Below are 23,400 nucleotides of genomic sequence, written 5' to 3'. Positions count from 1 at the left end.
GGGGAAGAAGGGAGCGGGAGATCGACAGGCGGATTGGCGCAGCGTCTGCTGTCAAGCGGGCGCTGTACCGGTCCGTCGTGGTGAAGAGAGAGCTGAGCCAAAAAGCGAAGCTCTCGATTTACCGGTCGATCTACGTTCCCACCCTCATCTATGGTCATGAGCTTTGGGTCATGACCGAAAGAACGAGATCGCGGATACAAGCGGCCGAAATGGGTTTTCTCCGTAGGGTGGCTGGGCTCTCCCTTAGAGATAGGGTGAGAAGCTCAGTCATCCGGGAGGGACTCAGAGTAGAGCCGCTGCTCCTTCACATCGAGAGGAGCCAGTTGAGGTGGCTCGGGCATCTGGTCAGGATGCCTCCTGGACGCCTCCCTGGTGAGGTGTTCCGGGCACGTCCCACCGGGAGGAGGCCCCGGGGAAGACCCAGGACACGCTGGAGGGACTATGTCTCTCGGCTGGCCTGGGAACGCCTCGGGATTCCCCCGGAGGAGCTAGAAGAAGTGGCCGGGGAGAGGGAAGTCTGGGCCTCCCTTCTGAGGCTGCTGCCCCCGCGACCCGACCTCGGATAAGCGGAAGAAGATGGATGGATGGATGGATGGATGGATGGATGGATGGATGGATGGATGGATTTATTTTTTGCCCTACTACAGGTAAAAGTTTGAAGAATCATAGAAACTTAAATAATTATTGACTGGTTTTAACAAGCTAATTTAAATTTGTAACATTTACTCTGGAGTTATTTAAAAATCAGTCAACGTTCCTATAATAAACATCTTAATTTAAAAAAAAAAAATTTAATGGAGTGTACTGTGATTTTCTGTGAAACTTTATTCTTAATTTACTCATAACCATAAAAAAAGTAAAAATAAACACTTCTAACATGTCACTCCACAAACAACAAATCAGCATGTTAGTTTCACATTTTTATCCAATTTACTAAAATAAATAAACTTTTTGATGGTATTCTAATTCATTGAGATGCAGCTATAAATAAAGGATGTACCAAAAAGCTAAAGATCAAATTAAGAGAAAATGTGTTTATTTACAAATCATAATACATTTCTCCCATTGAGGTATTATTCCAATTTAGTCTACAAATATTAGTTTGTAAAGCACTCAGGTTGCAAAATAGTTATATTTAAAGCTAGAATGGGTTCATTTTACCTTCAAAGTAAAATAAATAAATAAATAAATTATGCAGAGAAATGTCCCAACCTGCACATTAAAACCTGGGATTTAAACTATGACGGTACAGACGGTACCTTCAACCATTTTCTCTTAGTCTCCTTGGCGCCCCCAAGTGGTGAAGTGCATAAAGTGACCTGAAGCCAGGTTCTCATGATAATTACACAAGAGGCAAAAATGTTTCCAGTGACAGGGAAAAGGGATTTGATTATATATCAATGGGACAAATAAAGAAATAACATATCTTAAACCCAAATTTTGAAAATGTTTTTTGATGGTCAGCAGAAAGTTTTTCTAGTCTACTCCTAAACGAGCAATCCTTTAGCTCCAGATCAGACGAGTTGTTAGCAAAATAGTTAGAGAAACAGTAAACTAACAAAGGAAATATGATTGCTAATATTGTATGAACAAGAGGGGGCAGTGCACACAACTCCAATGTGATAAAAAGAAAGAAGAGTGAATGATTGCCTGTTTCTGAAGAATCACAAAAAATGGAAATAAACTAGGGCTCCAAAAATCTCCAAAGGCTCTAATTAGGGCAAAATTGGGATTTGTTTCAACTAACGACGGCTTGTAGCTGGAAAGGTTCTTATTTTTGCTCCTATTAAGACCTTTGGATAATTTTTGAGTCTGATAATTTCTATTTATATTGTGTGAACAATGTAAAGAGTAGTCAACTATTTAGAAATTCTTACCACTAAACTGTGATATGAGGTAAACTGAGCAAACACAAAGAAATTATTCTTTCAGATGCAGATTTGACTCTTAAATGCACTAAAACACAAAATAGGACGTACGGTAAACAAGTTTATTATTTTTTTAAAAAAGCTTGGTGTGAGAATTTAAATACAACGTTCTGAAAAACTGGACACAGCAGGACTGAACCGTGAGTGTCAGCATTACAAATAAAATATCCGCACAGCACATTAAACACGTTGCTCCAGGATTTAGTCTGTTAAAGAGTCGCACTGAGGGTCACGGCTATTGTGAGTCCTTTTCTTCTTGGCCTTTCACTGCTGTGTCATCTTAGCAGCTTCAGCTTTGATCAGTGAGATGAGCTCCAGGTTTATTAGGAAGACGAAGCGAAGGCCTGCGATCTGAAGAAACAAATTCATTAGAGATATTTCTCATTCAGCTTTAATTAAACATGTCCTGGCAGTTCAGCCCCCTTCATCTTTATTACTCACCTGATGTGAATAAAACAACAACCTTAAAATAAAGTCACACTTTATTACAGTAGCATTTCACACTCATAAATCAGCTGCAGCTGAGGTTTGGAGGTCAACTTCTTCGATTAACATTTTCACTGCCTGTAGTAGCAAAACAACCTGGGCGCTTATTTTAGCCTTGTTTATGACAATTAATCATTTTAAAGAGATTATTTCTCTAGTCTGCGTGTGTGTGTATATATATAATCTATGTATCCAATTATGGACTTTAAAATGTCAACAGACTTACTTGAATGGCATGTTCTCTTGTGTTTTCCATTTTGAAGAGTGGCTAAAACAAGCTGGACCTCTGTTTTAAGTTGTCGTTGTGTCCCATGGAAACAGGACAACATGGATTAATTAAATATATACAATTAATCCATTTTGTATAATATGGTGTATATTATGTAATTGAAGGATTTATCAGTCCAGCCAGGATTTTGCGATTGTTTTTGTGATTTTCTTTGCAATGCGAATTTACATTTTTTTTAGAAATATTTGCAAGGAATTTTGTAAAATATGCACCTATAAATAAAGGAAAATGCTAATTTTTGTCATTTTCCATATTGATCACAACTATCACTTCATATAGAGTAAGGCTGAGGCAGAAGTGTGGAAGAAGTAGAAAATACTGCCACCTGCAGGTGGGAGTTAGACGTCATTTAAACTCAATGTTTTTCACAGTTTTTGAGGAAAATCTGCTACAAAACTCACAGTTATGCATGAAAAAAAATGCAGGGCTCTGTTGATTTCCCGTAAATCTCCATGATTGTGGAAGACTTTATACTCATCTAGTAGCAATAAACCTGCAGGGCGCGGTGTAAGGCTCTTTACACACCTCCACCACTGAGTTGTTGTTTAGCTTCCACTTGTTGCCTGACAGCACCGGTCTGCCGTCGATGTAAATGGGTCGCCTGCCCTCGTTAGCTATGAAGAAGTCTCCATTATTCTTCAGTTTAATTATTCCTGTCAAGACAAACAGTCGCTGTTAGCTCTGTCACCATGACCTTTAAGAAAAAAAAAGTTATATTTTCACATCATTTATGTTCAAATCCACATTAAACAAATGATGCTCATATTTAGGTGCAATATTTTTACCTGCAGCACAAATGACCATTGATCTTTTAACTTTTTTCCATTCTTTCTGTCGTTTCTAGCAACCAACAAAAATTTTTATCGTTTCTGGTATAACAACATGTAGAGATTACTCACCTTGCTTTCTGGATATTTTCCAAGCTGGTCCCTCTAGTGACAGATCTACATCTATCTGCTTGTCCTTCGTCGCTCTGCCCAGTGTAATCTGAACGAACACAGTTCTTAAGTCTCACAGCATGAGAACTTATAACAACAAGAGCTTTCAGAAACGTCTTCCCACCTCTCTTGATCTCATGAGGTATCGCACCATTCTTCCTCGTAACGCTGCCAGTGTCTGATTGTCGAAGTCGGGCATGCTCATCCCTGGAGGTGAAGGACAAAAACGAGTTCTGTGCGTTTAAATTAATCAATGCAATTTAGCATTTACATCTTTCTTTTTCTCTGTAAAGGCAACCAAAACCCTTGAATATGTAACTCTGTGACTTTACAATCAAAAAATTCAACGTATTTTATTGGGATTTTATACAATAGACCAACACAAAGTATAATGGTTAAGAGAAAGAAAAATGATACATAGCTTTCAAAAATTTAACAAACTAAAGTCTGAAAAGTTGGATGAGCATTTTTAATCAAATTCAAAACTATATTTTATTTTATTTTTTATTTCCCACGATGATTTCTGAGTCTTGTTTCTGGTTCTGCTGCTGGCTGGTCGCTCAAATGATACGTAATCAAAACTTCAGCTGATGCTGGCCTCACTTGGTGCATCGCCTTCCTTTCACTCCATCACTATGCTTTAAGCGCTTTGTATTGCCTTGTTGCTGAAAATGTGCTATATAAATAAAATTACCTTTACTTTTATTTTGATAGTTTTAAATATAAAATCTCCCCAAAAGTCACCTACCTGTGATGCTGTCCACTAGAACCTGCCACCGAGGCAACTCCTGCTCCAGCTGTCTAATCTCCCGTTTCTGGTGACGGTCTGAAATCATCAGCTCTGAAGGGAAACAACAACGTAAACAACTTCACAAAGGAGAATCATCTCAACCACACATAGCTTTCCAAACATCTCAGTCATCTGCTTTCCGTTCAATATATAAAATATTAGAGGTCTCTTTAAATTTATAACAATCGTTTTGACAGCAGGTGAGCTTTGAAGATGTAATGTGCAAAAACAAACTGGAATGAAGGACAGACAACAATGGGACCTAAGATATTGTCTAGAAATATAAATATTTTCATATTTTCTTTCTGTACTTTCCCAGACTTGGAAAATGTTGAAATAAAACTCAGGAACCCTGAAAACAACTGAGTATCCAAGCACAGATCAGAGCAACATCAAAATATACAGAAGTTAATTATAAGAGAAGAAATGTACCAAAGCTAACATTTCTGAATAGGGTCAAAACAAATATTGCGTTTGTGAGAACATGAGAGACGCACAATTGAACAAGCGAGGAACACAAAGCATCTGTCAATAGCTGCTGTCAGCAGAGAGGCGCAAATATTTACTTCCTTATCAAGAAAGTGAAGAAATGGCTTGGACTGACGCAACGTTAGACAAGAAAACCTTTGACAAAAACCAATATTTTACCTCTCCGGCTACAATGTTAGCTGAACTGAGCAGCTTACCGTGTTCCAACACCTCGTCTCTGCTGTCCCTGCATGAAAGCAAAAACAGCAGCTTTTAGTAGAAGAAGTAAAGCAGCACCCGAGGAAGTATATTACATATAAAAAAGTCATTTTAATTTCTGCATTTAAAAACACACTCACTTTAATTTCACATCATCAACCATCTGCTCTGCATCAGAGAAGTTGAGGACTTGGTCACCTTTAGGAAGGGGCTGAACTGCAAGACCAAAATCAGACGATTTAGCTCGAGTGTTTCACTGAAATTAACAAGTTCTGATAATAATTCTCTTAGATTTATTATGTCGTAAGACATCATACTGTCCATTAAAATAATATCAGCGAAGACAACAGTTTGCATTGTTCCTTATTTGGTTAATGTCACAACTTTTCTACGTCTGGCTCAGTTTGGACAGCGAAGCATCGCTGCATGAGTCGAGCAGAATCAACAACCAAGTGGAGATTTCATACAAATCTCCTCTTAAAAACCAGAATTTGAACGTATTTGATCGAAATGATCGGCTGACCGAACTCACCGCTCTGGTCGTCTAGCAGGTAGTACTGCTTCAGCAGCTGCCAGTGAACCATCAGGCTCTTGGGGGTGCGAGACGGGTGAAAGATGCCCGGGTGTTTGCTCAGAACCTCCTGGAAAACGTCCATTTTAGGCTGACTGGTCTGTTTAGAAAGAAGCGGCATGTGAATAAAACATAAAATCTAAAATCAGAAGTCTTTGTTTCTGCAGGTAAACAAATGATCAGCGGTTCTAATCTGTGAAAGATTGATTGGTTGCAGCCTGCAGGATCCATAATCTGACGACTACGGCACGATTTTGCAAGTTTAACAATCACATAAATGTTACCTTAAAACTGCCAACATACGAGAACATTTCTACTGAAAAATGTTCATGTTTAATTAGCAAGAAATTCACTAAATTAACAAGAGATCCCTGCCAGGATTAGGAAATGTTGGCAGCCTTCTAAAGATCTCCCATATGGAGATAAAGGCTTTTTATTCTGTAGAAAATACACACTGCTGTTAGTGTTTGTAGTTGCAGTGAATTAGTAAATGATTCAAACAGTGAAACTGAGTTTTCTTTACTTTTATACATCAAACTGGACACTGTTGTTTATTTTGAGGTTAACTAATAGAGGATAATAGAATATCTTGTGATGTACAAAACTTTTACATTTTGAGGTTTATAAAACAAACCTGTCTTGTAAAGTAGTAAATTTGACAGAGTAGAAAAATGTTTTTTTGTTTTATTTGTAGTTCCAGCCATCCCATAATCCAAATGGGTTTACTGCTATTTTGTTTTTCACTGATGCGGAGATAGAAATTGTTTCACTTTATTAAACGTTTTATTAAAGCCGTCACATTTTGAACTCATCCTGAAAGTCGAACGCAATCTTTAGTTATTAATAGCTTCTACAGAGAAATAAGAATCGACTATAATCCAGCAAAGCAGGTCAGAGCTCCGCAAAATCAGTAATCAGAAATCTATTATGAAACTTCAAACACATTTCATATTCCTTAAGTTTCAGACAACCCAAAATAAAAACTGAGCAGTCACAACACAAGTAATTTGTTACTTACAGAGCCAATCTTGGCCAGCAGCGCCTGTTCCCCCTGACTGAACAGAGCTTTGCTTTGGATTGCTGCAATTGCCTCTGGGTGAAGCTGCCGCATGGCCTGCCATGCCAACCTGATGGAAAGATGCAAAATCAGCAACGTGCTTAGAAAAGTCCATGAGGAAGAAAGAATAAAAACACAGAGCCAAACAAAGCTCTTACTTGGAGATGACGGGGTCGTACAGCAAAGCGTACCACCTCTCTTTAATTTCCCTCAAGGTGAAGCGGCAGCTGAACTTCACCCCCAGATGAACTGAAGTTAGATCACTAGTCTGGAAACAAGGGACGACACACAGACATAATGATGAAGTGTTTCACTCACCAGTGTCACATCATAACAGAAAATTACTAAAAAAACGATCATACAGGAGAGCTTATTAGTTCTGAACAAAGTTTTTCGCGCTCACCTGCAGCACAGCATTTATTAGCAGAAGGTCGTCTGTGGGTTTCCAGCGTCCCAGATCTTTAGTCATATTTAAAGGCTGCTTGGTTTTCTTCACTCTTTTGGGCAGAGGTGAGGGGTTTAACATCACGGCGAGAGGCGGAGTGAGAGCAGTTCCTGATTTTGTCACCTAAAAAAAAAGAAAAAGAAAAATACTGCAGTATGTAAATTTATTTCATAGTTTTAATTATGCTCTCTCTCTTGACAATCTAAAATTTTTTACCCTTTTCTTTTCTATAGGCGAAGGTTCACTGCCCAAACAGCGAATAGGCTCCATGACAGGAGGCCCTTTGACTCGACTGGACGACTTCACCAGGCTGCTCTCCACCAGCTCATCATCAAACTTCTTTCTTTTTATTGACCTTTGGTTGCAGAAGCATTAATGAGAAATAGAAACATTCTTTTTAAATGTAGCATGATGGCATCATTTCTGTGTAATGTAACAGTACCTGGATGAACTTCTCCTCTTGGGAACACCGACTCCAAATGCTTGCGTTGCTGTCCTTTTCACATCTTTCACACCAAGCGACTCTTCATCCTCCGACCGGCTCTGAACACCAGACACCCCCACTGATGCGCCGACCCCTGGGTCACCAGCCTGCATCTCTTCATTCACTGAAGGAAGCATATCGGAAATCTGATGCAGCATTTCGGTAAATACACTGTACTGTACTGCAGATGAGAGGATATTCGGAGTTTTCCCAATTTTGTGCTGAGCATTATTTTATAGTTTTAACTGTTTTCAGAATGAAATCTTTGCTAATTTTTACATCTTGATGATTTATCCTCTTAAAGATGTTCTTTTTCTACACTGCATTTTATTCTTATTTATATCCCTTGATTTTACAGATTTTTGTTGTCAAATCAAATCAAAAATTATATGTCCCATTGTGTATAAAATGAGTTTATGGCATTTAAATATCACAACATTCTTTTTTTTAATTGACATTTTCCACCTTGCACAAACTTCTTCCGAATCGGAGTTGCAGATTTTAAACAAAGATTTCTAGACAGGTTTTACATTTTTAGACAAATTTTTAAAAATGTGATTTATTTATTTATTTTTAGACAAATTTTTAATTCCCATTTAAAATGTAAAATAAACCATTTATGGTTATTTTATCAGAAGGACATTTCTGCCCTCGTTCCCATTAAATACAATTAATCTACAGCTGTAAAACCAGTTGAACTTGTTTGGTTGATTTATTCATTTTGTTTCATTGGTACTGCTGTTTTATGAAAAGAGAAAAAAAATCACAATGTTGATTTTTTTATATTGATTTTTGTAAACTTTTGTAACAAGAGAATGAGATACTTTATTGTGCATATCAAGACCAGTTGAGTAATTTCTACATTTAGCACACATTTGTAGCTTGATGACCGAAAAGGGGCCAAAAAACAAAACAAAAAAAACAAAAATCCCCTGTAGTGTCGTTTTATTACGGGTAATTCCTATTTATTTTTGGTCAAAGTGATTATTTACCAGTGTAAAAGGAATAAAGATTCCCATCTAGCTCTGGAGCCCCGACTTTCAACTTATACTACACGGTGAAGTAATATTACAAATACAGGTCGGATAAGAATATATTTTATATAATTTGAAATTCTATACAAAGGAGTACCACTGTTTACAGTTTTTACACTGCAAATTCATATTTTGCAGATAAATGTTCAAACTAAGAACTGAAAACTAGCGAAATAACAAGAGTAGAAATTGCATATAAGTTGAAGGTGTCTTATGTGGACTTATAGTTAATAACTTTTTATTCACAATAATTAATTGACGAGATGTTTGTAGCTTTGTACTTCCTTTGTTTACATGCCATGCTAGTTTGACGCCTTTTTCAGTTTTTTTTTTTCAAATGTGGCGTAAAGTTACACAATAACATAAAAAACCAGAATGTTAACCGAGGACAACATTTAACAACAGTCTGTTTGGCTACACAACAAAAACACCATAGTGGTTCTTTTTAACGGATCATGTTAGCTAAGCTAACACAGTCATCGTGTGGCAACTAGCGCTTCTTTCCAAGCTAGGAAGGCTAGCTCTGCTATCCTATCACTCACCTTTTATATGTAGCTCGGTGTCAGTCCCTTATAAATCCCAAGTTCAATTTATTCTTAATTAATTCTCTTTTTCAGAACTACCTTGAAACATTTAACGTCCAACTAGTTAGCATTAGCCGCTCGGCTACATTCATGTTTTCTTCCTGGTTTTCTATTTGGAGAAACGGTTTGGCAAACAGCCTTACGATGCACTACCGCCACCTTGCGGACCGGACCGAAACAGACCCGGGCTGCTTTATGGTCACACAAGACACATAATAAATGTTTGTGTAATTCGTTGTAAAATAATAAAAATATATGTATATATAAACATGAAAGTTATATTTGTTGTAAGTTGGCTAAATTTTGTTTCCAAATAGTTCGAAACCCTCTTTATTTTATTCCTCAAGATATTTTCCAGTGTTTTTACTCTTTTACTTCATTTTTTATTTTTAAGTAAAAAATCATATTTTTGTACTTCTCCTTCTCAAAAACAAATTAAAGTAGTAGTAGAATTAAAGTACACAAAAAATATATTCTACATGAAAAGCATACATGAAAAATTGAAATAATTAGATCTTAAGGGAATTAAAGAATAATAGAAAGGAAAATAGAAGTGAAATTGCAAAGGACAAAACTCATGAAGAAATACAGGTTTAGCTTAAAAGACTTGAAGAAAAACAAAAATAGGAGAAAGAGCAGTTATTTGCAAAAGTTTTAAAAATGACTTTGGAGAGTTAAAATGAAGAACAGTCTTGTTAAAAGATACTTATAATTACATACTCCCATGTGCCACAGTTAGTTTTACAATGTGTTTTGTTATTTTACTGCAACGTCTCCTTATTTGAACAGGTTTTCAAGCGCCCATGTCTACGATTCATCACACAAAGCTGATTCAGCTGAATGTACTCATTCCTTGAGTACATTCCTGTTTTACTTTGTTCTCTCTATATTTGTATTGTTATAATCAAATTCTTCCTTCAATTGCGTTTGAAGGAAGGAAAATGTTCAAGTTGTACAGAAGAACGCTGCACTGATTGCAGGAAAACTTGGAGACAATAAATTAATAATTTCTTGAAGATTACCAGAGCAAACTGGAATGGCCAAAATCTATTGTCAAAGATCTTTTTTTTATATATATATATACTTTTTGTACCCCACCAGGGGGTCTTTTGTGGGCTCTAGTGTCCCTTAATTTTTGAAAGTAGGCTGACAGGAAAGGGGGAAGACATGCGGCAAATGTCGCCAGGTCCGGGAGTCGAACCTGCGACGAGGACTCAAGGCCTCCAAACATGGGTCGCGCTAACCACTACGCCACCACAGCACGCCCCTGCAGAGATAATTTTAAGCAATGCCATTAAGCATAAAATTTTCAAGTCTGAGTAAAATATTGCCATAGCTATTTTTGGAAGGAAGTACAGCTTCAGCTTATATTGTTAAAGTATGCATATGTCACTTGGTTTTTACATAAAACCTTCAGATTCAAATAAAACATGTCAAATGTTTTGTTTAAACTTGGCGCAAACACTTTTTAAGATTCAAAAACAAAATGCCAAGTTTTTCATTTCGAAATAGGGCCATAAGCCATTTGAAAGAAGATTAAAATAAATATTCTGTGTTGATGTCTGTGGCATCCTATTCCTGTATTTGTTGCAATTTCAGAAGACCATCAAAGTGTTTATTTAGCAGTAGCAGCCAAAAGATGGGGCATTTTTTCCTCTCAGATGTCATCGCCACAGGAACATGTACCTGTTGTTGTAGTAGAAAGGGAAAGTCCATGTCTTGATCGAGATCCTCAAGATTTTTTCCTGGTCAGCGGTTGAACAGGCGGCTCTGCTACCGTAGTATTTTTTCCAATTAAACAAACAACATAAACTGTGTTCACAGTGCACTGATGAACATAAAATGTCAAAGACACAGGTATCAAGTTGTATAACTCTAGAAATGCGTCTTTGTAATGCTGCATGATATATAAGCTCTGCCTCCTAGTTGTCTTTGCTGACTACATAGTCATGTGATATTAGCATAATCTGTTTTTTTGATAATTGTTTCTGAAACTTCTCAGTGGAGCGTCAAACATTTTGCTGCAGAATTGACCCTTCTACCTGCATAATGACTAAGTAATCCTGCTCTGCCATCCACTGGTTTATAGGATGTGAAATTAGGTCTTGGTCAGCAATCATTTCCCGTTTTTGAAATTGTCATTTTTTGTGGGGTGTTTTTGGTGTCTGATCCAGGGAGAGCTATAACACCCCAATCAATCCCTCGAGCCGCCACTAAACTTCAGGACATTTTAAAAAGTAAAATCTGAAAAGTGGCAAGCATCCATTTTCAGTCCCTGCTCACTGGTCCCCAAAACTAAAATCCAGAGTGAGAAATTGCTTTTACAAGTCACCAAATTGGTCAACAGATTCCCTCTATGTGTAATTTAATGCCAGTATAAATTGAGATGTCAGGTTGGTTCAAAAACATCCCTGAACAAGATGTAATTTTAAAAAATGATCACAGCACGTAGGTATGAGTAAAGTAAAAACTGAAGTTCTCTACAAGATTTCATCCCATAGAGCTCATCTTAAACCATTTTTCAAAAATAAACTGCAAACTACCAGGACATGACCGCCAAAGACGGTAATAGGCTGGACAAGGAGCATGTGTATCAGAAAAGCAACCTATGGTAGCTCTGGAGGAGCTGCATGGATCTACAGATCAGGTGGAAGAATATGACAGGGTGGCTCTAAGGGTTGTCTAAGGGTAGAGAAAATGTCATGAAGATCTCCATTAAATATCTTCTGCAAAATTGTGAGAGAAAGTGATCTGGTCAGATGAGACCAAAATGTAACTTTTTGGCTTTCTTGCAGAACAACCAAAGACACAATGGCTTCAATCAAAGCAAATGCATCTATTAGAATGGCATAGTCAAAGTACACATATAAGTCTAAGGATCCACAATCTGTGGAAAGACTTAAAAAAATGATGTTCACAGATGCTCTCCCTCCAATCTGCTTGAACTAATTTGCGAAGAAGAATGCGTAAAAATTCACAAATGTGCAAAATTTTAAACTTCTGATTCTCTAGAAGTTGAAAGCTGAAAGAGAAACAAGCAAAGACCTCCAGCTGAAATGCAGCACAGGATGGATCTGCACAGGTCCGTCCTCAATAAAGATGCTTGCCACATTTCTCCTACTTTTATTTGCAAAAAATATTGACAACCATGCAACATTTTACTTCCACTTCACATATAAGCACCACCTTGTCCTTCCTAGAAAATCCAGGTAAAATCTATTGAAATGTGTGAGATTCAAACGGATATTTTTGCAAGTTATTCATTTCACCATTAAGGTTGTGATGTTTTGGGAGCGTTTCCATGTCAAAATGCTGCTTTTACCCCCTTTTGCAGACATAAATGAATGGATGGATAGATACATCAATAAATCATGGACAGGACAGATTTAAAATTTTTAATTGACTTAAGCGTCAATTATTGACATTTACTGTAGCAGCATCATATTGTGTCACACTGGAATAAATACAATGGTGAAATCCATAAGAATCTGCAGAATAATGCCACATCAGTAACTTGGACATTTAGATGACCTGACACTGTACTTCCTGTTACAGGACATTACATCTGTGAATTCAGTGACATCACACAGGTATGTTCTCAATAGCTGCCTTTTAAAACATTTTCCCTGACAAAATGTACTGGTCCCACTATGTTAATCATTACACCTGCACAGCCTTCTTACTGCACTACAATCAGCTCCAACGATTCAACACAAAATGTTCACATATTCAGGACACAGTAAATGTGCTCAATAGTGCAAGATTTCTAATTCATAGGTTTTACAAGATTAAAAAAAAAAAAAAAAGAACAAATCCACTTAATTATAGCAAAGCTCGCATTCATTCGTAACTTGAACTGATCTAATGAGTCCAACATGAAATTCTAAAGATTTTTCTCTAGAAACAGTGCAGACAGGTAACTCATGTTTTCTCCGTCACATCTTTCTCTCCATCGTTATGTGCCGGCCAGCACGCGTTGGGCTGCAGATTAGGTGGGCTTTTCTCCCAACTGGGTCAAAGGTCGAAGACCCGCTTTGACATGAACCGCTGCGCCTGAGCAGCCTCGTGGTGCATGCGATAACGCTGCCCTGCCTGTTCTCTCCACCTCACACGGCCCGAGTAAAGGGCAGCCTGGGTGGCAGCGGGGGACAGCTCACGTTCACCCATCGGGATCAGAAGAGGAGTTCATCGTTCAACAAACTGCAGGTTGATGGCATTTTCAGGAACGAGGAGCGTCCGAGTCATGGGCTTCACAGAATTACCCTCAGCGTCTGGCTTCACCTCAAACTCCATCAGGATCTGACGAGAGCAGGAACACAACACAGCAACTCGAAATTAATACACAAATAAGCAAATAAGTAAGAAAGACCTGGGCCGTGATGGGAAATCCCTCGGCCACATAATCCAGTTAATTTATAAGGAATGAGATTTGCTTAATTACTTTAATCCTCTAATTGTAATTTGGACTCTTATTCGTTTTGCCTAAACATTGAGTTAACAGCTAGTAAACGTCATTAGAAATATTAACGTGGTCAGAGACAACTCTCAGAAATAAACTCAGTAGAAAATAGCTGACAAGGTACTAATACAAAACTGTGAAATATTGCAACACCAACCGTTTCTGGAGCCGCAACATTGATTAAAGGACTGAGGTGATATGAACCATTTTCCTGGTTTACTGTTTCCTGATTTGGTTCTCGATTCCCGATCTTTAATGTTGTACTTTTGGAACCAAAATCCCTGACTTCTGTATTGTCTGCCTCTCTCTCACTGATATGACAGAAAACCTGACTCAATGACAGTAATGGACTATGGCCATGGGGTGACAGTGAAATAAAGATGCCTGTCTTCCCACATAGAAATAGGCAAAAAAAATTTATACTTTATATTGTGAGCAAGAGAGAGTGTGACGACGCTAATTAAATGTTGCCTAAGAATGGAGCCTTGAGGTACTCCACATATAATTTTTGTTTGCTTAGATATACAACTACCAAGTGACCCAAAGTAGGCCCAGTCTTTCAAGTAAGAGTTCACCTACTGTAGTTTCAAGAGAAAATCTTTTCTCTGGAGCAGAAATAAGCTTAGCTAAAAGTGCAAAATAGGTTTTAAAGTCTTAATACAACTTCAAAATGAAGTGAGGCACCTTTAAGGCATCCAAATCACTTAATAGTTTCTGATGAAGTGACTGAACAGCTGTTTGTAGCATGAAAAAAAAAAGAAATCAGATAAAGCTTTTCCTTAAAGGCACCAACATTTAGCTGGGGCCTTTAAGGAAAAGACACCAGCTAGCTTCCTTGCTAATTCTGCTAGGAAGCAAAATCAGCAATTGTGTCATTATTAGGTAGCTAAAGAGACAAACTTTTATCTCAGATATAAATGTAGATGCAAGTTTGATAAGATTTCAGTTCAAATTTATCAAAACAAAATTATAACACTGAATTTGTTAGCTGGTAGCAGCTTTAAAAGGAGTTACAATGCTCGTATACTTTAATGCAGCACATTAGCACAGTTCATCTGTTCCCAGAAAATAGGTCAAGGGTAAAGCCAAATCTTTACATCATATTTTACAGTTGTTACACTCAGTTAAACCTGCTGTTAGTTAGAAATTCATCTGATTAATGTCACATAGTTTCAGCCTTGTGCTGTAATCCCTGTAAACTGAATACTGCACATTTCCCCTTAGATTCTTGTTAAATACCTTCATAAGATACAGAACTGATTGGTGAAGCTGTGCATTGCAAGTGAAGACTTTTCAGCAGGTCAAAAGGTCATACCAAGTCACCTGTTCTCAATGCCGGAAAAACAAAGGATTAAGTTAAGCTAACCTACCCGAGATAGAGCGAGGTAGAGCTCCAGTTCTGCAATCCGGCGACCTATGCAGCTGCGTTTTCCCACGCCAAAGGGAACTGAGGCATAGGGGTGATGAGCCTCGTCTTTGTTAAACCAGCGATGGGGATGGAAATCATCTGGATTCTGAAACACAGCCGGGTCCCGGGATGTGGCAAACTGGCACAAAGTGATCAAGGTCTGTTGGAGAAGAAGTTCTAGTCAGATGTATAGTGAGACCATTCTAGATTTTTGAAAATGGATTTTTAGCTACATATATCTAGAAAGTTGCTCTGCCAGCATGTTGATATATGAACCGTTAATATTAACAGAAATTACATCAAGATTCAGAAGATCATTCAGAGCATGACTAAACCAATGCTAGGCTACTTATCCTCCCAAAGCAACTGTAGCCACTGTTTTTTGTTTGACACAAGTAAGTCTTTCATCCCTGACATGAACGTCTTCAGTTCACAAGTTCAAAGGAATCAGAGTCCAGACACAGAAAAACAGATGAGGGAAAAGTCCCGTAATAACTGCTTTCATGCTGTTATTGTTTTTTAGAACAGAAACCCAAATTGGGAATGTGAAAAGTGGGTTTCCACTGAGAGGAACGGCCCGGCTCGGTGTGGTTCCGTACACTATTTTGTCTGTTTCCATTGTAAAAATGGCCCATACAATTGACCAGTACCGCACTATTTCTGGGCTTCCTCCAGCTGCAAGTCCATAGGACAATGGTACGGCTAGGGTGGAGCTGCTGGCGTCAATCCATTTATTGGAAGACAGAAAAAAAGTCACTGCTTGCAACAAGCCTGAGACATAATAATGCATTATGTTTGTCGTTGGACTAATATGACGTCATATTGGGCATAACCCAGTCTGCTCAGCAAGAATCCAATTGGTGGTGGAAATACTGTCTTGACCATAAAATTTTACAACAGTGGAATCAAAGCATTAGTTATTACTTTTTTTAAAATCCCTGGACTTCCAGTGAAAGCTGTACATAAAAAAAAACCTACACTTTTAAAGCAGGTTTTTCCTCTAAAAGACTTCCAAATGGATTGCAAAATGCAAAAAATATTTGTGTTGGTGGACAGAACCTGAAGCTACATCAGGATGAGAAATTCCAGTCCTATCCTGCGTGTTTTATGTCTTATAACCCTGCATGAACACACTTGATTCAAATGAATGGATCCCAAAAAACATGGGGCGAAGCTTGATCTAAGACATGCAGGACCTTAGTCCATAAGGAGGGAGACTGTCCACCTTTGATCTCGACTAGGGGTCTCATATCACAGTCAGTTTTAGATGTGCATCTGCTTCAACACAGTGGAACTGAATAGTATGTCCATTATCAAGACTTTGTAAAGCTTAACAAAATGCTAAAGAGGTAATTCATCTTTTGGATTTGGTTGTGTTAGATCAGGAATGCATCAAAAAGTTTCAGGACTCTGGACCTCATGGACTAAAGTTGATCTAGATGGTGATCCAGTTTGTTTGACAACTAGAAGTATTTTCACATGTTGCTTTGACTCACATTTTTAGGAACGAGGTAGCCTCCCACCTCAATGTCTTTCTCTGAAATGACCCGCGCATTGGCAGGAATAACTGGGTATAGCCTGGAAAAAAATAAAATAAAATGTCAGACAGAGTGAAACATGTAAACGGCAGATAAATCAATATAACCGAGTTATACCTGAGGACTTCCTTGACTGTGGCCTTCATGAGGGGCATACGGGCCACATCTGTGTTGTCTGGTATCCTTCGACCCTCCAGTACGGTCAACACCTCCTCCCTGAGTGCATCCTGGATCTCTGGGTGACGGGAGAGCTCGTACAGAGTCCAGGACATAGTGCTGGAGATCTGAGGCAAAAACCAACAGGACTGCTTTAACCCAATTCTGGACTCTGAGCCAAGTAAAATCCGCCAGGAGAAAAAAAAAACCTCTGTCTTACTGTGTCGACTCCAGCCAGAAGCAGCTCTGTGACATTGCTGTAGACAGTCTTCATCGGCAGCCCCGTCTGTGAGAGGAAGTAGGTGAGATAACGGCCCTCGACTTTCTCCCCTTTGGCAATCTTGTTGGCTTCGGCCAACAAGCGCTGGTCGATGTGACCTTTGGCTGTAAAAGGAGATCAAAGGCCAATGAGGCAAGGATGTTGCAGATATATTCAAGTCTTGATGGTAAGCCATATAAAGTTATCCTGAGAACACGCTTAACCTTCAGGGCAGGGGAGCTTGCAGTGCGTGAGGGTTAAAGACTTTAATCTGTCAATTCTCGATCGAGGCTGATTATTTTCAACATGTTTGATGCCTCAGCTTCTCATAAGTCCTGTGCAAGTCTTCAGCGACCAATGGGAGATCAGAAGAAAAGTACATTCAGCACACTGTACTTATTTATTCGCTTATGTTTACATGTTGCCCTTCAATCTGGAGCTTATCTAGATCCTTCTTTAAAATATCCTCAAGAATCGGTTCAAGCCTCTTTGCGTGCCGATTGTTTTAAAGAAATATTTAAGATACGTTGTTCTGGTTTGTGGCTCCGTTTGCTTCGCCTACCAAATTCAAACATATAGTCCCAGCAGTCGCAGAAGGTTTTCCAGGGTTTAGGGTATAGCTGGTGCAGCCAGCTGGGCATGGCCATGGTGAGGAGAGTCATCACAAACATGGTGTTGATGGATTCGATGAAGCGCTCCGTTTCCTCAGGAATAACCGGGTCCAGGCATCCGATTCTGGACTCAAACAGCACAGAGGAGATACCTGAGAAAAAAAGAAGACAATAGAGGAGGTGAAGAAAATAATTTACTCAATAACAGCTACGTTTTTGGGGTCTTGTGGGAAATATTTTAATTTTAATGCCATGCGAGGCAGCGGGAGGCTATTTTGGTTATCCAGGTTGGTTTTCGTGGATTTGCTCCTCAGACGACGCGGTGCCTTACCCTCGAGGCCGAAGCGGTAGAACTCGCTGGTGATGTCAGTTACGAGGCCTTGGGAGGACCGGCAAAAGCGAAGTTTGGTAATCAGGTCGCTGATGACGTTGTTCAGGGTCTTGTCGTAAACTTCCACAGCCTTCGGTCGCAGCATGTGCTTCCCTAAGAGACTTCTCACTTCCTGCCACTCCTCTCCCTCGCTGTGGGCATAAATAGTGATGTTACTAATAACCAATGGACTAAATCCAAGTCATCATGTGGGTCATGCATCAAACGTATGGGCAAGTAACATGGAGCCATTGTGCCATCCATTGAATATTTTCTCTATGGATCATTTTCACATATCTGGCCCAAATAGAGGCCTTTTTTTAATGGTTGCTGAGATTTAACATCACTAACTGTTGAACCATGTAACATTTTTAGACTGACCACCTATGTCTGAACAGCTTATTTTTTCACTAACTGGCTGCTCTTTTCTTGTAGCCAGTCATTGAACTGGAATCATTGGCGTTTATGGAGGCAGCAACACTTACGCAGTCAAAAGTCCAAAGTTATGTCCTCTCAGCTTCCTGTAGTCCTTCCAGGATGAAAGGTTCGATCTCATTGGGTGCTGGCCCTCCTGCCTCAGGACCTGCTCTATGAGGGCCGGATCTGCTACGTGGACCGTCAGGATGGGGCCGAAGCTCGCCTTCCACACGGGCCCATAGCGCTGCACTCCTTCCAGCTGGGAAAGAGACAGAGAGGCTTATGAAAACCCTGCAGGCTACGAGATAACTGGCTTCATTTCTTCATCCGCTCTCTTTTGATTTGCAGTCTCTGTTGGATTAAAGCAGAACAGAAAATGGGATGCCTGGAGGGCTTTGGTGGGGAAAAAAAAAAAATTGGGCTAAAATGAAATAGTTTGCATTAAAAATGCATGGCGTCTTAGGCATAATTCTGAATGAACAGATGGGGGTTGAAATATTGAGCTTACACACACAAATACTGAAACATAAACTGAATACATCTTGGATTATGACATTGCAGGAAAAAAATGTATTTCTCTGCTCTGAATAAAATGCTCTTAAGCATCCAGGGTTGCGACTAAAGGGGGATCAGAGGGGTGAGAGGCACCCTCTATAAATTTGGTCAGCCCTGTGCACAAACAGTCCAATATGCAAAGTTATTTTTATGAATAAACAATATAATCAATAGCTATGTCTGTCAGCAGCCGAGTTGGGTCACCTTTTCAGCATTTTCTGGACACTCCCCTGAGTTGGTCAACAATCTTTTATTTCTTACTTTGTCATGAAAACTGACTGCAAACTAAATCAGAACTCGTGCAGTATGACAAAACAAAGACAATGTTTTGGTCAGTGAAAAAAAACAATGTTAAAAGAAACACTGTGTGGAAAGAACCATCTGTCTAACCAGCAGGAAGTAAATGATAGTTTGAGTCCATCCCTATATATGTACTTTAATTGGATCACTTCTAGTTGATTTTAAAAAGGTAAGCTGTAAAATGCCTTTACTTTCTGCAAGATACCTTTAGAGTCGGTATATTCCTTCCTCTTCTAGACTCAGTGATGGCTGAGATGGATGCTTGTCAAACTGCTGTGAGGTGATGGGGGGGGGGGGGGGGGATACAAGCATCCCCCCCCCCCCCATCTTCTTTAGGAAAGTGATGGGGGATGCATCCTTCTTAAAGGATGAAGTTTTGTTTGCAACACTTGGAAATGAGATGGACTGTGCAATGAAATGTCTGGTAAGAAACAGAGAAAATGACAAAGTGTGCCCATCCAGTCTGACAGAGTTTGTGACATTCCTGGAACCTTTTAAGGTTTTCTTTTAACAATTTCTCTTGTGAAACATCACTATCGTTTTGCCTGTGGGTACCACGGACTGTGAGAGGAGTTTTTCCAAGAAATTTTCTTTTAAAAAATTAAAATCACCTGCTTTCACCTCAGCTCTAGCTAACTTTAGCATAGCAAAGCAGTGTGTCGAAGCAACAGGAATGAATGAATATTTGCAGGATGAAACTGTTTAGCTGCACAGAAAGAAAGCCATGGCTGAAATTTGTCATGTACCTAAAATGTCTTTGATTTCTTGGAAAAAAATTATACATTAAAAAAAAAAACTTAAAAGCATTTTTGTGGATATTCTATTGGCTCCATTTACATCTTGGTGAGCAAAGCTACATTCTTTGCCTCTTCTTTGACCCCCATGTGGAGATCTCTAGATTCACAGGTGAAGCCTGTTGTGTAGCACCAGGAAGACTAGGACAACAAAAAGCACTATAACAAAATATTTCTGAGGATGGTTAATTACATAACATTTGGTGTCTGCTTCACAGCTTCCAATTTGGGGTTAAATTAAAGGATAATTGTGAATTTTTGTAAAGAAAGGTTTGTTGCATTTTATTATTTCAAGTTCAAACTCCAAAATACTCAAACTGCTCAATCCCTATTTGAGTTATTCTACACCAGAGGATGCAAGGTCCAATCCTTAAAGAGCTACTTTTAGAGGCATCCAGTCTCCAACACACCTGCATCAAATGGCTGAACTCCCTCATCAGCAGCCATTAATCTTATTCAGGTGTGTTGGAGAAGCCTTCAGGACTGGTTTAAATATATACATAGTAAGACAGTGGTGTCAAACTCCAGTCCTCAAGGGCTGGTGTCCTACAGGTTTTAGATGTGCCACAGGTACAAAACACTGGAATGAAATGGCTTAATTACCTCCTCCTTATGTAGATCAGTTCTCCACAGCTTTGCTAATGACCTAATTATTCTATTCAGGTGTGGTGCAGGCTGAGCAGAGGCACATCTAGAAGTTGCAGGACTGCGGCCCTCCAGGACTGGAGTTTCAGACCCCTGTAGTAAGCAGCTGATCAAGCTGCAGAGTCATGAACAGTCTTATGTCAGGATTTAACAGTTTCATTTGAAAATGAATGTCAAAGAAATGCTGTTTTGTTTGGAGCCAGATTCGTCTCCATCATTGTTTCTGACCTTCACGCCTGAATAAAATGACAATTACCAGTCAATTATCTAATACTCAAATCATTAAAATGCAGAATATAAACCCAGAGTCTGTTGGGAAGAATTGAGGGCGCAGAAGGAGGGACTCTCCCAGGGCACCATTAAAGCAAGCACCGCCACTGACTAAAATGTGCTGCCAGAAAGAAAAAAAACCCTCAGGGATAAACGGTGAGCTGAAGATGGGTCCCCCCTCGGAGCGCCCAGCCCTGCCGGCACCTTTTCAGCCTCACCTCCTTACCTGTAACTCATGCAGCCGGGACAGACCCCCCCTGGCAAACAGGTCCCAGGCGAAGCTGGCGGCCGTCGGTCCGGGCATGTCGTCCAGGGTCCTCACCGCCTGCCGGTCGCTCCCCAGCGGAGGCGCTGCTGCGCTCTCGGCCCACCTCTCCATCCACTTGACCAGGGGGAAGGCGTTGCGGACGGACAGTCGAAGCGCTTGCTGCACCATCCTCCTCACAAAGATCATGGAGCGCTGGTGTCTGTTTGCGGATCCCTTGGGTGTCGATGCTCATTTTGTTTTCCCGGCTGCAGGCTGTATTTATAACGCACAAGGTGCTTCTGGAACCCAGTCAGAAAAAGATGTAAATTTTCTTATTATAGACCAATCATGGGTGTGAAGGCTGGTCTGGTCCCGCCCCGCCTGGATTGGGACTGCTGCTGGGAGAAGGAGGTGTGTCCAATCAGAGGGCTTAAGTCAGACCAGCCCAGAAGCAGCACACGTGGATAACCTGGATAAATAATGCATGACTTCTGTAATCGCACAGGCTTATCTCTACCCTTGGGAGACACTTTGTTCTCCAATATTCCTAAAAATTGACACTTTTCTGGCGACCCACCCTCCTTCCAGTTAGGGCAAACTGTCTTAAGGTGGAAATCAGGTGGATTTCTCTCCAAATTGTTAACTGGATAAATATAAATTCTGCAAACCCCAGTGTCTAAAACAACAGAGATGAAATAGGTTGCTTGACCAACCAGAGCTGGTTTTGCTTGATGAACTAATCTGCATCCTGCTGTGGCGCTGAATCACTGAGTTTCCTGGTGAGGGAGACAATCTTGACCTGAATTCATTTGCACTGGAATTTGCCCAAAGTGCACACAATGTGTGGTGATGGTGAAGTAACTGCCCCCGGGGTCCTGTAGTCAGAATCTGCTCTGACATCTGATTCACCAGAAATCTTAGATCACCCAGTTTCAGAGAAACGCAGTGCGCTGACTGTCAGATTCGGGAGTGATAAAGTCACGCAGAACATGATGAGGCTGTGGAGGCGACATCTGCACCCTTCATGAGATGACGGCTGCAGCTTGGCACCGATCTTTGTAGGATACATGAAGTCAAATTTTTCACATCCCTTTACTTCTGCTAGTCTTTATCATCCTCCAGCTGGTAAAATTCTTGTCTAATTTCCACCCAAATCTGAAAAATGTTAACTTATTTATTTATTTATTTTGCTGGTCTCTGCTCAGTTTACTGATTGAGCTGCTGTTCTCTACCTGACTGGATGTCGAAAGATAAAGTCAACTGTAATTTGCATGTAAACACAAAATCCAGCAGGAAAGTGGGCAGGAGATTAAATGCTTAGCGGTGCATTTCCTTACTATTGAGCTACCTTAGAATCCAATAACATAAAATAATAATAAAACATATACATTTTTTATGCAGGACTTTAGTAAAATAGAACAACTGAAGTTTAAAAGCGAGAGCAATAGTAAGCAATGGGACTTTAAAAACAAGTTTCATGAACTAAACTTCCAACAATTTTTTTTCATCAGGGTCATTTCCATCCAGTTAGACAGAAGAAGCTCGGACAGTGAGAGCGTCCGGCTGCATGGAGTTCATTCGCCGTTATTTGAGCTGATGACTCTGATGACTCTCAAGCCATGCTGGATGCTAATGTGGATGTCGAGGCTGAAACAAGTGGTAATGAGGATAATTATAGTCTTTAGAGCTTGAAGTGCAGGACATTTGTTTCTATTGCTTATTGAAGCTTTTCATTTGATTGATCTCTATTCTGCTGGTATCTCTGCAGTCATGCAGGTGACAGACAGATACAGTGCATTGTATATTCAGCTCTCCACAAAGTGCATGATATTCAGGAGGAGATTATTTTGTAACTTGGTCATAACGTTGAGGTACTATGCTCTAAATGTTAACTTGTTCAGCTGCTAGAACCCATCTATGCTGTAATTAATTAAAATCCCTCTGACCGTGTTTCAGTGGCATGATGGGGGCTAACTGGGTGACTGGACATCATGGGTCGTATGTTTGCATACGAGCTACAAACACTAAAAAATTTAAATATTTGTAATTTCATGCACCAGTCATACTTATCACTGATC

The 23,400-nt window shown here is 39.7% G+C and overlaps 2 protein-coding genes across 2 annotated transcripts; both read right to left on the bottom strand.

Annotated features, from left to right (window-relative positions):
- Window positions 1–1,976: 1,976 nt before the first annotated feature.
- On the bottom strand, window positions 1,977–9,423 carry mcrs1 (microspherule protein 1). The gene is made up of 14 exons (XM_014474758.2): window positions 9,252–9,423; window positions 7,634–7,799; window positions 7,408–7,546; window positions 7,150–7,314; window positions 6,905–7,014; window positions 6,708–6,816; window positions 5,651–5,789; window positions 5,259–5,334; window positions 5,118–5,146; window positions 4,390–4,482; window positions 3,766–3,848; window positions 3,603–3,690; window positions 3,229–3,356; window positions 1,977–2,279 (listed from the first exon to the last, which is right to left on the bottom strand). Exons 2-14 carry the CDS (start codon window positions 7,786–7,788, stop codon window positions 2,193–2,195), a joined length of 1,401 nt encoding a protein of 466 aa, XP_014330244.1. The 5' UTR covers window positions 7,789–7,799; window positions 9,252–9,423; the 3' UTR covers window positions 1,977–2,192.
- Window positions 9,424–12,674: 3,251 nt separating this feature from the next.
- On the bottom strand, window positions 12,675–21,662 carry LOC102222483 (25-hydroxyvitamin D-1 alpha hydroxylase, mitochondrial). The gene is made up of 9 exons (XM_005814600.3): window positions 21,302–21,662; window positions 18,580–18,770; window positions 18,056–18,246; window positions 17,676–17,876; window positions 17,075–17,238; window positions 16,816–16,982; window positions 16,657–16,738; window positions 15,123–15,320; window positions 12,675–13,592 (listed from the first exon to the last, which is right to left on the bottom strand). The coding sequence occupies exons 1-9, from the start codon at window positions 21,527–21,529 to the stop codon at window positions 13,479–13,481; spliced, it is 1,536 nt and encodes a 511-aa protein (XP_005814657.2). The 5' UTR covers window positions 21,530–21,662; the 3' UTR covers window positions 12,675–13,478.
- Window positions 21,663–23,400: the final 1,738 nt, after the last annotated feature.

This window comes from Xiphophorus maculatus, chromosome 20 (assembly GCF_002775205.1).
Source record: "Xiphophorus maculatus strain JP 163 A chromosome 20, X_maculatus-5.0-male, whole genome shotgun sequence".
NCBI lineage: Eukaryota > Metazoa > Chordata > Actinopteri > Cyprinodontiformes > Poeciliidae > Xiphophorus > Xiphophorus maculatus.
Note: the sequence above shows the minus strand (reverse complement) of the source record. Positions and strands in the feature narration are given on the sequence as shown.

Bases quoted from the DNA above. Each gene is read 5' to 3' on its own strand.
- mcrs1 (XM_014474758.2), bottom strand. From the start codon at position 7,788: ATGCAGGCTGGTGACCCAGGGGTCGGCGCATCAGTGGGGGTGTCTGGT. The intron at 7,547-7,633 runs GTACTGTTACAT...CTGCAACCAAAG, and splicing joins AAGAGGAGAAGTTCATCCAG to GTCAATAAAAAGAAAGAAGT. The intron at 4,483-5,117 runs GTAAGCTGCTCA...GTTTCCCTTCAG, and splicing joins AGACGAGGTGTTGGAACACG to AGCTGATGATTTCAGACCGT.
- LOC102222483 (XM_005814600.3), bottom strand. From the start codon at position 21,529: ATGATCTTTGTGAGGAGGATGGTGCAGCAAGCGCTTCGACTGTCCGTC. The intron at 18,247-18,579 runs GTAAGTGTTGCT...TTATGCCCACAG, and splicing joins AACTTTGGACTTTTGACTGC to CGAGGGAGAGGAGTGGCAGG. The intron at 17,239-17,675 runs GTAGGCGAAGCA...CTCCTTTTACAG, and splicing joins GGACTATATGTTTGAATTTG to CCAAAGGTCACATCGACCAG.